We start from the raw sequence: 15,423 nt of genomic DNA on the forward strand, positions 1-15,423 counted from the left end.
TGGCAGTAGAGAATTCCTGCCGCAATCTCAACATCGTGAAGAGTGTCGGTGAGTGAAAACACACACAAAAACATGCAGGAAGAGAGGGAGACCCATGTGCTGTAACAATGCATGCTAATTTATTTGACTTAAGTTGAACCGTGTAGGCAACTTTATTTGCAATTGAATTTACAGCATGGATGTGCTGGATGTGTACGAGACGTATGTGTGAGTGTGTGTTAGTGTGTGTAGGATGAAGGCAGGTGGAGTGTGTGGGTGATGTCTTTTTAAATATATGCTGGAATAACAGCAAAAAAGAGTTATCCGCTTTCTTCGCCAACGCAACATCATTTTATATCATCTCCATTTCCCTCATCATTTCTCTCTCCTCTTTCTGCATCCAATTCACTTCAGTTCCTTCCTATTGTCTCCTCTTCCACTTTTGTAATGCTAATCTCATCTCCTTACTCATTACCCTTCATTTTTTTCTAATATCTCTGTCATGTCTCTTCTCTTCTTTTCTTTTCTCACCTGTTCTTCTCATGTTTTTTCATGTGCTCTCATATTTTTGTTGTCTATTATAATTTTTTCCCATCATACATTTTTTGAGTGGCTGCAACAGTACCTGTACAGGAAAAGTTATGTATTTTAAATGTATTTTATGTATACATTTAAAAGGAAAAAAATGTATGATGGGAAAAAATGAAAATAGACAACAAGATATGAGAACAGATGAGAATATATATATATATATATATATATATATATATATATTTATATATATAAATATATATAGCATATCTACATGATTAGTAAAATATATATTTCAAATCAGAATATGTCTAAATATATTCAAAAAATACACTGAATGTAAATATGCAAAAAAAAACCTGAAATATCAGTAATAGTATTCATAAGTTATTCAAAGTATATATTGCATATTTACATGAATATGAATATATATATTTACATGAACATGGATATATTCCTGATTTCTTCTTTGTATACAGAACAGTCCAAAAGTTTGGAACCACTAAGATTTTTAATGTTTTTAAAAGAAGTTTCGTCTGCTCACCAAGGCTACATTTATTTAATTAAAATACAGTAAAAAACAGTAATATTGTGAAATATTATTACAATTTAAAATAACTGTTTTCTATTTGAATATATTTCACAAAATAATTTATTCCTGGGATCAAGGCTGAATTTTCAGCATCATTACTCCAGTCTTCAGTGTCACATGATCCTTCAGAAATCATTCTAATATGCTGATCTGCTGCTCAGAAACATTTAATGTGTACAATTGTACAAAATATTTGTGTACAATATTCTTTTTTCAGGATTATTTGATGAATAGAAAGTTCAAAAGAACATTGTTTATCTGAAATCTAATCTTTTGTAACATTATAAATGTCTTTACTGCCACTTTTGATTGATTTAATGCATCCTTGCTGAATAAAAGTATTAATTTCTTTAATTTCTTTTCAAAAAAATAAAAATTCTTACTGACCCCAAACTTTTGAATGGTAGTGTATAATGCTACAGAAGCTTTGTATTTCAGATAAATGCTGTTCTTTTGAACTTTCTATTCATCAAGGAATCCTGAAAAAAAATAAATAAACAACTGTTTTCAACATTGAAAATAATCATAAATGTTTATTGAGCAGCAAATCAGCATGTTAGAATGATTTCTGAAGGATCATGTGACACTGAAGACTGGAGTAATGATGCTGAAAATTCAGCTTTGCATCACAGGAATAAATTACTTTGTCAAATATATTTAAATAGTACACAGTTATTTTAAATTGTAATAATATTTCACAATATTACTGTTTTTTACTGTATTTTTAATTAAATAAATGTAGCCTTGGTGAGCAGACGAAACTTCTTTTTAAAACATTAAAAATCTTAGTGGTTCCAAACTTTTGGACTGTTCTGTATATATATATATATACAAAGAAGAAATCAGGAATATATTCATATTTAGTAATTTATATATTTCAAATCAAAATGTATGGCTAATATATATTTTATAAATTAGAATTCAAATCAAAATTGCATTATTGGCATAAATAATAAATAATACAATATTGCCATATATTCATAACACATGTAAAAATATATCTGTTTTTAATTTATAAATGTATATATTTTTATATATACATATATACATTTATATATACAAAAAAAATATATCTGGAGAAACCAGGGTTATGGAAATTTATTTTAATATCATTTATATTGTTATTCTATCGTTATTCATAATTTCTTACATGGTCTCTCTTCTCACCTGTTCTGTTCTTTTTATTTATTAGCATCTCTTCATGTTTATTATCATTTCTTCTCATCTCGTCTGATCTCTTTTTGTCCAGTATTATTTTTTTGTCTTGTGTTGTTTATTTTGATCTCATCTTGTATCATATTTTCATCTTTTAATGTCTCTTCTCTTCTCTTCTCTTCTCTTCTCTTCTCTTCTCTTCTCTTCTCTTCTCTTCTCTTCTCTTCTCTTCTCTTCTCTTCTCTTTCTCTTCTGACGCTCTCTGTTATATAAGCGACTGTGCTGAACACCCACCTGAAGGTCTTGTTGAATGTGACTACAGGACATTATGCAACTGCTTTCCTCTGTATAAAGTCACTCTTTTGAGAAGCGGCATTCCACAGGTGTAATGATTTTTATTCTATATAAACTGTATATTCTATCCCTACACTAACCCTAAACCTACCCATCGCAGAAAACTTTCTTCTATTTTAGATTTTCAAAAAAGATCATTCTGTATGATTTATAAGCTGTTTTGCTCATGGTGAAAGTCCTCACAAGGTCAAAATTTATTGGTATTCCTATACTTGTGGGGACATTTGGTCGACTCGCCATAACATAGGCAATACCAGGAACACACAGAACATGCCATTATTATCACAAAGACTGTGTGAATGTAAGGTCATTCCTGATCAGCAGATCACATGATTCATGTTTTTAGGGCTTGAGGAGCTTGCAGTGAACTTGCACAACTTTGTCAAAGAGGTTCAAAGGCCTGCTGTGATTGATGCATTTCTGCTGACTGAGTTTTGCTCGACTGCTAGAATTAAAAGCTCACATGAGACTTCAGTCATATTCAGTCTCTTGATTACTCAGGAACACACATGCACAGTAACTGGTCTAATCTACTTATTTATAAATTAATATAAATTAAAAACAAATGTTTTTCACATAAACTCAGTCGATTTATGTAATATGTAAGAGGCTGATGCTGCCATATTAGTTGTTTAGAAAAGTGAATGAGAAATATGCATTTACTATCGTGCACTTTTTAATTAATCTGTGACAAAACATCTCATCAGATGAAATCAAACATTGTTTGAAAAAAATATTATCCTTCTGAATCACCATTCTGTGCTATAATGTGTGTTTGTGTCCAGATGTTTTGTATCAAGAGTACCGCGACACTTCTAAGCAGCAGGAGATCGAGCAACGTCGACAGAGAGATGGGCTTCCGACTGCAGGGTCAGGGGTCACGGCTGCGCCTGCGTTGCAGCTGCAGTTGAGGAACAGCATGCATTCACTGAGCCTCTGGCAAAACTTGGATGCTGTGAAGAGCAGTGGACACCTAGATACGCTGGAGCCAAAGGAGATTATACTGCAGGAGGTGGGACACAAGCTTTGGATCGACTAGTGTATAAAAATGCTACATATACTACCGTTCAAAAGTCTCTTATGCTCACCAAGGCGCCATTTATTTGAACAAAATACATGTTTTTCAGTGACTGTTTCTGAATATCCACCCCCTTTAGTTACTGTTGCCATGTCCGACAAGTCATGCCGATCTCTTGCCACACATCATGTTCTTACAGTGAAAAATATATCGCGTAGCAAAGAGGAAACTAACAACACTTCGACAGACAAGACAGAGCAGGTTACTTTTGATATGAAATAAAATCTCAAATTTTGTCATTTTTAAAGAAATTTGAACAATAAATACCATTTTGTGGCTCTTTAATGTGTCATGACAGATTGTTGTAGTGCCTCAGGTCAAGCGGCTCGTGAACCGATCATCTCTTCCTGCTAGTTAATTTATAACATCAAATAAACATGAATGAACATCAGAAGGAATGTTGTTTCAATCGCGGAGAGATGTCAGTATGCACCATTTTTTCAAGTTCAAGTCCACCGACGTTAATCTGCTAACACCCTGACTCCCCTGACAAAATTATGGCATTATGATTGGTTAGATCGCCTGTCAATCAAACTCCTAGAGAAGGGTCAATTCAGCACCATTACTCCAGTCTTCAGTGTCACATGATCAACATGATTTGATGCTCAATAAACATTATTATCAATGTTGCTTATTATTTTTTGTGGAAACCTTGATACATTCCAGCATTCTTTTATGCATAGAAAGGTGAAAAGAACAGAATAGAATGTTATTGATAATAGCAATGTTAAAGGTGCCCCAGAATTGAAAATTGAATTTACCTTGGCATAGTTAAATAACAAGAGTTCAGTACATGGAAATGACATACAGTGAGTCTCAAACACCATTGTTTCCTCCTTCTTATATAAATCTCATTTGTTTAAAAGACCTCAGAAAAACAGGCGAATCTCAACATAACATCGACTGTTACGTAACAATTGGGATCATTAATATGTACGCCCCCAATATTTGCATATGCCAGCTCATGTTCAAGGCATTAGACAAGGGCAGGATGTCTGGATGTGCACAGCTGAATCATCAGACTAGGTAAGCAAGCAAGGACAATAGCAAAAAATGGCAGATGGAGCAATAATAACTGACATGATCCATGATTACATGATATTTTTAGTGATATTTGTAAATTGTCTTTCTAAATGTTTCGTTAGCATGTTGCTAATGTACTGTTAAATGTGGTTAAAGTTACCATCGTTTATTACTGTATTCACAGAGACAAGAGCCGTCACTATTTTCATTTTTAAACACTTGCAGTCTGTATAATTCATAAACAACTTCATTCTTTATAAATCTCTCCAACAGTGTAGCATTATTCATTCAGAATCAAATGTAAACATCCAAATAAATACTATACTCACATGATCCGATGCATGCATGCAGTATGCATGACTAACATTTTGTAAAGATCCATTTCAGGGTTATATTAGCTGTGTGAACTTTGTTTATGCACTGTATTACAGTCGAGAGCTCAGGGGCGGGGAGCGCGAGATTTAACGGGGCCGCAGCCTGAATCGGTGCATAGTTAATGATGCCCCAAAATAGCCAGTTAAAAAAAAATAATTTAAAAAAATCTATGGGGTATTTTGAGCTGAAACTTCACAGACACATTCAGGGGACACCTTAGACTTATATTACATCTTGTAAAAAAAACATTCTAGAACTTTACTAGAAAATACAACTTTAATGTATTTGGTTTTGTCAGAATAGATCTGCTACTTTGCTGCTGCTGCTGTTGATTATTGCTGCTGCAGAGCAAGTATGGACTTGCCATTGCCAATAGATACACAGACATACTGCTGCTGCATGAAGAGACAAACATAAATCCCATAGCAGATCTATGCAAGTGGAGCTGGGGGAGGAGAAGGGGTTCAGAGGAACTCTGCAGGACTAGCTTACAACTAACAATGAACCAGACTTTTTAAATGTTGAGCAAGCAATCTCATTGGCTGCCGGATCAGCAGAGGCCAATCAGTTTGTGCCATGCGGTAATGATGGGATTGCTTGCAGATTTCATGTAAAGGACCATCAGCCTGTGCCTTCTAGAGTTTCATGACTGAACTAGGTATTAATTTGGAACATTGCAAATGCCTTTACTGTCACTTTTGATGAAATATATTTTTTAAATGTTTTAAAAAATCTTATTGACCCAAAACTTTGGAAAGGTAGTGTATGTGCTAACAACAGAAACACTTATAAATAGCAGTACACATTAAAAGAATGTGTCTGTGTCTCTTTCTGTAGGCCATGTTCGAACTGGTGACCTCTGAGGCGTCGTACTACAAAAGCCTGGAGCTGCTGGAGACCCACTTTCTGCGCAACCCTCTGCTTGTCAACACCTTGAGTCAGTCTGACATGCACTTCCTGTTCTCCAACATTGAGGACATCATGAAGGCAAGCGAGAGGTGTGTATTTATGGGGGAATGTATGTGGTCAGCGTTCAGTTTAATAAGCTTGTGGTTTCCCATTGTCAGCTATGTCATATTTAAGACTTCTATTTTATGAAAGAGGCCAACAGGGCAATAGTGGTTTGCAGTATTTACCTAGACCACAGTGGCTTTTGATTGGCTGCATATATATTGTGTTTAGTACCTTATATATTATATGTCCAAATGCATGTTTTAAAAAAATATACATTTTGTGTAAAAATACTAAAACAGCCCAAAACATATCAGGACAAATGATAAAATATATGTATTTTGAATATATTTAGTTATTTATATATTCTAAACCGAAATATATTTGTCTAAAATATATTTTAAAACACTTTTCTATAGAGTTTATATAAATGTACAAAAACCACCAAAATATATCAGAAAAAAAACAAGAATATATTCATAATATATGTTTTTAATACATTTAGTAATCTATTAATTATTCGTTTATTAATTCATATATTAATAGTTTATTCATTTATTTTAAATCAAAATACATGTCCAAAATATATTTTAAAAATAACTTTAATATTTCGTATAACTATACACAAAAAATATATTTAAAATACATCTATTTTTAATAGATTTAGTAATTTATATAATTTTTATTTGTTCATTTATTTATATTTTGAATATATCCACAATATAAATAAAAAAAATACATTTTATCGAAAATAGTTGCTGTTTCTCTGTGTAGACACTTAATATGATATCTGCATTTTTGAGTCCAATAAGTATCTTTCCAATAATTGAAGTAGTTGACGTTTCAAACTTGTTTTGCCTCACATAATGGTCAACAGTAATTACATTTCCATTGAAATAGGGTACATAAACTTGCTTCAATCAAATGAAACTTCCTCCCCTTCACCCTGATACCCATTATTGCCCACAGGCTAAAATTAAAGTGTTGGTGTGATTTGATTCCAGTCAGCCAGCTTTATACCATGCAAATCCACCCACTAATGCGATGATTCATGCGCATGAGTCAGGAGCAACTCTGCCCTTCCAAACCTGCTCTCGTACAGTGTGAAACATTGGATTACAAGATTGATTTGTGTTTTTTTCTTATATAAGATGTGTTTGTTAGTGCACAGCTAAGTGACAGCTATTGAGCCCAAGTTAAAGTTTCTTGAAAGAGGAATGTTTCATTTCTGTGCCACTAGTGCCAATAAACAAAACTGCACAGGTATATACCATTTCCATAAACTAAGTAAATATACAAACAAGCATTTTCTGTTAAAATTATATGAGTGACAGTTCTCTGTTGATGTTTTAATTTTAAGAAAAGGAATGTGAGACTGAATTTGCCTCAACAGTTTAAAAATATACAGTACTTTCCCTATAACAACTGAAGTAGGCTACATTGCGAACACAAAATGGGACTCGTCTCACGGTGATGCTTTCCTCAGGTTCCTCATGGATCTGGAGCACAGGATCGAAGAGTCCATCCTGATCTCAGATGTGTGCGACATTGTTTATTTTCACGCTGTTAACCACTTCCAAGTCTTCATCAGCTACGTCATCAACCAGGCGTACCAGGAGAAGAACTACCGACGGATACTGTAAGAATTTCTTACCTGAAAAATGGGAAAGATTGAATGTTATTTACCCTGACAGCAACATAGTGTCGGCCCAGATCCGGCCCACATCTGATCCGCGTATAATCCACATGTACCAGTTGTGGGCCGGATCTGGGCCACAGTATGTTGTTGTCAGGGTAGTCAATTGTTTAAGGGCAAATATGTCAGGATGCCAATTTTAGTGCTATTTGTCAGGTTGGAGGCACATTTTTGGTGTGCTATTCTACAACAATCATTGGTTACACTTTATATTGATTGTCCACTTTAGACATTCTACTTACTAGAAGTCACTAAGCAGCTACATGTCATCTAAATCTCATTAATTTGCAACTACCTGTCAACTAACTCTCTTTAGAGTATTAGTTGACTGATAAGTTAGGTTTAGTAGAGGTTATACTTGCAAAGTTATTATAATCAGTAGAATGTCTAAAGAGGAGTAATTATATACTACAAAAGTATGTGAATGCATGTATAACTGGTCAATTTTGATATCTTGCACTATTTTGCTTCCATAACATGTCTTTCAGAAATTCTCATTTTAGTGTTTACACTTCAGTAAACATTGGTAGATTTTCTTAAAGGCAGATTTCTCACAATTCTGAGCCAGCAATATTGTAGCACTTTTCAGTTTTATTTCTATCAATACTATTCTGAAGGAGTGGTTTGTTCATATAAAATTGTCCTGATTTTTTATTTTTTTTAAGTTGGCATGATATCGCAAGTTGCAATAGTCTTTTCTTCCCTATTGTGACCTATATCCAAGTAAATCTGCTTCTTGAACAAGAAAAAAAGATGTAGGATTTTGTCCATGACTCAAATTATTTGTTTTATGGCAACAATCATAATGCCAAAATGGATGCATGTGGGGCTTCGTTGTGGTTGTGGACAGGAAATACATCATCACTATATTAATTCACCACATATGGTTTTGCAAAATGTTTAACAACAAAAAGTGCATCATTGACCACAGGATATAACAAATATGGTAATAAATTAATACATTTATATATATAAAAAAATTAAAGTAATACATTTCTGTCATTAATTACTCACCCTCATGTCATTTCACACCCGTAAGACCTTCATTCATCTTCAGAACACAAATTAAGATATTTTTGATAAAATCCGATGTCTCAGTGAGGCCTGCACTGACAGCAAGACAATTATCACTTTCAAATGCCCAGATTTTGTCCATGAGGAACTGATTGGATGGTTGTGGTTTGCTATTGGTCAATCTCATGTGAGTCACATGTCTCGCAGTAAATATATCATCAGAAAATCCCCCCTGTAAAACCTTTTTAACTCTAATACGCCAGAAGAATGAATCAAGAACTTTGAACCTGACTTTATCCAAAGCTGTTCTGAAATGTATTCAAATTAGTGCATATTTAATTACATAATGCATCATTTGCATATCTGAAAACTTATAATACATGTTATAATGCTTGTAATTCTGTGAATAGTCAACTGGTGAAAGTATGATCAATGTTTACCCTGTTTTGCCTTGACAAGAGTTCCTTGGTCGACCAGCTTCACCAGAGAGACAATGCTGATCAACCAGCTAAAATTGGCTGCTGAACATCCACCAGCTAAACATGCAGATTAATTTTGGTCTGAAATGCTTTCTTTGTCTAAGCTTTAGAATGTAAGAGTGTTTCCTTGTTTGTGGCGTAAACCGAAACATGTGACGTTGTGTGTGATGTCTGTAGTAATTAAATGTGACACAGTGACTTGACATGTATGGTGGGTGTGGCTCATACAAGAAACAACAACAGAAACGCCTTAGTGTGTCTCCAGCAATGTTCCCACGATTACTTCGCTTATTGAAATTCCATGACGCTTTACATTTATCAAAGCGATAGTTCACCCCAAAAAAGAACGAATTGTGATCAATTACTCACCTCCACGCTGTTCCAAACCGTATTACTGATTTTCTTCTGTGCAGGGAGTTTTAATATAACAACCAACTTGTACATTTTGTTCCAAGTCTTCTGAAAACATACGGTAGCTTTGTGTGAGTTATTGATTGTGTATGTGTAAATGCGGGGTATTTTCAGCACAGTTGTGTGCGTTTGTTGAGTGTCTCTCCTCAGACCAGCTGTCTACCTGGATTCTTGCCTGAGGCTTCAGTCCTCGCTGTCTTCTGATGAGTTGTGAGAGGGGTTGTGTAACTGCTTTCATTTGTAAGCCTCATAAAGCTCTTGGGACTTTCTGCCGACAGGCCTGGGAGTTTTATTTCTTTCCATTCCTGTAAAGATTAGGGTTAAATCCAGCCTGTGTGTATTACGTTCAAAATAACAGCTAGGCTGTGCATCAGAAACAAGCATGTTTTGTTGTTCAGAAACCACATAGGTTCATGTAGGTTAAGTCTAACCTCATACACTGTCTTCCTGCTTTTTGACCCAGTTAAGTTCATTTCAAGTAGTTCGTTGTGTAGTCCTAGAGGCGATATCATACTAAATACTAATTATTTTTTACAACAATTCAACCTATTTTTATCCTTAAGCAGTATCATGCAAAAAGACGAAGTTTAATGGAAATGCTGCCATTCAAACTCCATTTCTCATGCTCAATCAAACCACGTTGCTAAACTTCATTCTTGGCAGCTTGATTCATAGGCCACCTGCTGGACAACAGGCTAAACTGCGCATATTTGTCAAAAATCTGGGTGAAATTTTATGCTGTGCTTGTAATAGCATAGCAACATGCTTGTATTTTTGCAGTATGTAAGCTATCCTGAACTTTTGGCAAAATCAGAATCTAGTAGTGTATCCCACAATGCATTATGAGTCCTACTTGACCTTCCATTGGAGCTGTGATAAAGGAATCAAAATTAAAATCAGTCACAAAGTGAGAGGGTTTCTTTTTTTTTTTTTTTACAGTAGGCAGTATACAGTATATGTGCTGTATAGTATTCCACCCTCAGGCTATTGAACTTGACACTAGCTGAAACTGAAATGGACAAATATAGTATTTGCATAAGCTGATCTTATTACTGTAAATCATAACCATTTCTAATATCTTTGCTGTTTCACTTTTGGTTGCGGACTGTGAAAGCGGTTTAATATGACACCTTTAGGTGCAAAGCAGCTTCGTCTGACCGCAGTTCAGCAGAAATAAGTTGTCTGCTAGAGGAAAATGAGTCTGGTCCTTTATGAAAGCACACCGCTTCTCTGCAAACCACAACATTTGAGGCATTATGTTTTGTCGTGATAGAGGTGATGCAAGTTGTAAAAGCTTTAGTGGTTTGTTCAGATCAACCAAGTAACATTACGTTTTCTTGATAATATTTCAGCAGTAAAGATGTGTGTATAGTGTCTGTACAGTCGGCTGACTATTAGAATCAGAAGAAGTGGTGTCCGATTCAGGAATCTTTTGATTTTGAATCGGTTCTTTTCAATGAAAAGGGAAAAAATGACTCTTTTGAATCAGTCCTTTTGAATGATTCCGGGTTTAAGGGAGAATCATTGAGTGTTATGATCTATATAAGCTTGTTTGTATTTTGGAGATATATTCACTCTTAAAAAGGTTCTTGGCAACAACTCTTCATGTTGTCTAAATGTGCATTAACACAGTTGTACATAAAAGTCAAGAGTGTGTCTGTGTCTTTCAGACAAGAAAACGCTCTTTTCAGAGAGAAAATGTCCATCCTGGAGAATCAGCCGAAAGTGAAGGGCCTCTCGTTTACCTCTTTCCTCATCCTCCCTTTCCAGCGAATCACACGACTCAAGCTACTTGTTCAGGTAAGCGTCAGCCAATCAGAAGTCTTGAATAAGTTGCGTAGGAGTGAATAAGCCAAGCAAATGTCTTAGAATTGGCTTAGTCTGTCTCAGAAATCTGGCAGTGTTAACAAAATTTAAACTCCATGAATCTTGTTATGAATGAACTTTGATAGTTCATTTGTACATTATTTATGAAAACATTGCATTGATTTTGTATGCAATCATTGAGTAGTGTGTTGGTAAATATCAAAACTGATTCTTTGTTCCAGAATATACTAAAGAAGGTGGAGGAAAATTCCGAAAGAGAAAAGACGGCCATATTAGCTCATCAGGAGTTGGAAAGGGTAAGTGTGTGAGTGTGTTTTTGATTTCAGGGTGTGGTAATAAGCCTTGTCATTAAAATGCGTCATTGTTTCTGGACTTTCACCTGTCAAGCGCGTCTTTCTCTGTTGTCTGCGGTACCAAGGTTACCGTGCCACACCTCTTGTAGCTGCAAAAACACCCACAAAATGACTTTAACAGCTGTGCGGTGGAATGCTGTTTTTTGTTCTTAACTGTTTTTTTAACATCTTAAAGTGATTATTGCTGGTTTCGTGTCATGTTGAAATTAGCTTAATTATGACTGAACTGCTATTCAAGTTCTCAGACTCAAATTATTTGTTTTATGGCAACAATCATAATGCCAAAATGGATGCATGTGGGGCTTCGTTGTGGTTGTGGACAGGAAATAAATCATCACTATATTAATTCACCACATATGGTTTTGCAAAATATTTAACAACAAAAAGTGCATCATTGACCACAGGATATAACAAATATGGTAATAAATTAATACATTTATATATAAAAAAATTAAAGTAATACATTTCTGTCATTAATTACTCACCCTCATGTCATTTCACACCCGTAAGACCTTCATTCATCTTCAGAACACAAATTAAGATATTTTTGATAAAATCCGATGTCTCAGTGAGGCCTGCATTGACAGCAAGACAATTATCACTTTCAAATGCCCAGAAAGCTACTAAAGACATATTTAAAACAGTCCATGTGACTACAGTGGTTCAACGTTAATGTTATGAAGTGACAAGAATATTTCTGTGCTCAAAAAAAAACAAAAAAAAACAAATAACGACTTTATTCAACAACATCTAGTATTGGGCGATTTCAAAACACTGATTCTTGAAGCTTCAAAGCTTTACGAATCTTTTGTTTCGAATCAGTGGTTCGGAGCGTGAATCAAACTGCCAAAGTCACGCCCCCCAGTGGAGAACCATTGAAATTTCAAAACACTTATGACGTAAACGAAGCCTCGTTTACTGAAATCATGTGACTTTGGTGCTCCGAATCACTGATTCGAAACAAACATTCGTAAAGCTTCATGAAGCAGTGTTTTGAAATCGCCCATCACTAGATATTGTCATAAAATCTTTTTTTTTTTTGGCACACAAAAAGTATTCTCAATGCTTCATAACATTAAAGTTGAACCACTGTAGTCACATGAACTGTTTTAAATATGTCTTTAGTGGCTTTCTGGGCATTGAAAGTGTTAATTATCTAGCTGTCACTGAGCCATCAGATTTTTTCAAAAATATCTTAATTTGTGTTCTGAAGATGAATGGTCTTACGGGTGTGGAATGACATGAAGGTGAGTAATTAATGACAGAAATGTCATTTTTGGTTGAACTAACCCTCTAACTGTTAAGGCTGTTGCCATTTTGGGGTGGTTGGTTTGTACATGTCGTCACAACACAACACAAATCCAACAAAGATATAAAACATTTTCACTAATCTTATGATTCAGATATGAATGCACCATCGAGACTCTCAAACAGCTTTTATTTAATAAAAACCTGCTCAAGTCAATGATCCAGAGGTCATCTGCATTTTCCTCGTTTATAAAGATTTGTTAAACCTCTGGTAAACAAACAGCTGATACTTGAACTCCTAGTTGGAGTGAAACTTGTAAGTGTTATTTAGTCAAACTTGTTCTTGTGTGGGAGTTTGTTATTTTAACCGTGATGACAACATTTCTGAGGGAATAGTAAAACCTGATGAACTGGAGATATATTCCCACAAAGAAATCTGTTTAAAAATGGGTTAAATAATGATCTATTTTAAAGTTGTATTTCAAGGTTATGGTGAATATTTGGGTTAGTGTAGAGTACTTATAATTAGCTCATGTTAAAATACAAATGAACAGGAAATCCCCACAAAGATAGTAATGCACATGTGGGTGTTTGTATGTCTCAGATTGTGAAGGAGTGCAATGAAGGTGTGAGGAAGATGAGTCGCACTGAGGAGCTGATCAGCATCGAGAAAACGCTTGAATTCAAGTCAAAGGTACTAAAATGCAAAAGAAGTCAAATGATTCATTGTAAATATGTTGTGTCATAACCCTGAACGCACAAGCTCTCTATACTTACCCAACAATTTAATTTATTTATGTCATTCATAACCCGTGTGACTTATGTTCTTCCATGGAAAACAAAAGGAGATTGCCAAATTCGAATTTTTGCGAATGACCTACCCCTAACCCGCCCCTAAACCTACCCGTCACTGAGGTTTAGACAAATTCGTATGAATTCGTACGAGTGAGGTTGTAGGAATTTGTATGAATTAGCCACCTCGTAAAATATGTATGAATTGGTTGTAAGATAGCATTGAAATTATCACATAAATTGTGTCCACTATCCCTTTAACTGTCGCAAGAGCCCTTGGTAAGAAGTGTTCACTCAAAGTAATGAATCAAAGTAAAACTCTTATAATGCTCATCGTTATAAGCCTATAAAGTGCAGTTGTCTTCTCTTATTTTCAGTCAGTGCCAGTGATCTCTCACTCTCGCTGGCTGCTGAAGAAGGGTGAGGTGCAGCAGATGTCTGGACCCAAGAGCACTAGGACCATGCGCAGCCGTAAACTCTACCACCCCATTTACCTGTTCCTCTTCAATAACCTGCTGCTCATCACCAAACGCAGCTCCAGGTCTGTGACATCATCAGCTGAACTTCGCTCAAATGATGTCATTGCGATGATGTCATCTGATGCCAACTGAAATATAGAGAGATTTTGATTTTGATATAATACAATTTACTAACAGCAAAAGAGATGAAAATGAAATAATCACTTATTTTACACAAAATTTTCACACACACATACAAAAACAACATAGAAATAGTTTAACCCTCTTGTGCTCTTTGATCATTTTTGACTGAAAAATGTTACATTTTGGTTGTGTTTAGAATTTTTTACTTCATTGAATTGGTACGAAACTTGGTAAAGGTTTGGCTCTTGCTATGAGAACACAAAAAAGAAAAAAATCATGGACAATTCGACAAGGTTAAATGGTCCTAAAAAATAGTCATACTTGTATTGTATGCGGGGAAAAAAATTTCATCTAGTGGAAACTTTTGGTACTGCGGCAAAACAAAATCTTACTAAAAGCTCATTCTTTGAGATATCAAGCTCAAATTTGGAACACAACTTATTTAGATTTATGGCTTTAATTTTCTCACATTTTCGAGTAAAATGTATTTTGGAAAATATATATTTTATATAAAAATTTAAAATAGTTTTTTTGCAAATTTTTTTCATAACACTACATGTAAAACTTTTTAAAGTTCTTTTTATTTTATTTTTTTCACTTCAGCAATAATCTGACAAAAAGAGACCAAACTTAAGTCTGTGCTCCAAAGTATTCAAGATTTATGAGTTTAAGTTTAAAATCTTTTATTGAAATTTGTGAATAAATGTGAATAAATGGATTATAACTAGCGTATAAATATGATTTAGTACCATAAGATCTCCTAAAAATACAAAGTATTAAATAAAAAACATTATCGAACTAAGATATATGCATTAATTTCATTGAAAAAAAAAAATCATAAAAATAGAAAAAAAATGATTTGTTGATATTTATTGTCAAAAGATGACTGCTGAAATTGCTCAAAATTGCTAAATATTGTCTAAATAATCGACTTATATCCGATATGCATGTTTCTTGGGTCTT

The 15,423-nt window shown here is 34.5% G+C and overlaps 1 protein-coding gene across 1 annotated transcript in view; it reads left to right on the forward strand.

Annotated features, from left to right (window-relative positions):
- ngef (neuronal guanine nucleotide exchange factor) overlaps window positions 1-15,423 on the forward strand; it is a 38,712-nt gene that overhangs the window by 17,858 nt on the left and 5,431 nt on the right. The window contains exons 4-11 of the mRNA XM_067365323.1: window positions 1-48; window positions 3,397-3,623; window positions 5,925-6,085; window positions 7,525-7,677; window positions 11,309-11,438; window positions 11,687-11,761; window positions 13,671-13,760; window positions 14,236-14,399. The exon at window positions 1-48 is cut by the window's left edge and continues 32 nt beyond it. Of these exons, the coding sequence (XP_067221424.1) occupies window positions 1-48; window positions 3,397-3,623; window positions 5,925-6,085; window positions 7,525-7,677; window positions 11,309-11,438; window positions 11,687-11,761; window positions 13,671-13,760; window positions 14,236-14,399 (1,048 nt within the window). The remainder of the gene's footprint in view (window positions 49-3,396; window positions 3,624-5,924; window positions 6,086-7,524; window positions 7,678-11,308; window positions 11,439-11,686; window positions 11,762-13,670; window positions 13,761-14,235; window positions 14,400-15,423) is intronic.

This window comes from Chanodichthys erythropterus, chromosome 17 (assembly GCF_024489055.1).
Source record: "Chanodichthys erythropterus isolate Z2021 chromosome 17, ASM2448905v1, whole genome shotgun sequence".
Taxonomy (NCBI): domain Eukaryota; kingdom Metazoa; phylum Chordata; class Actinopteri; order Cypriniformes; family Xenocyprididae; genus Chanodichthys; species Chanodichthys erythropterus.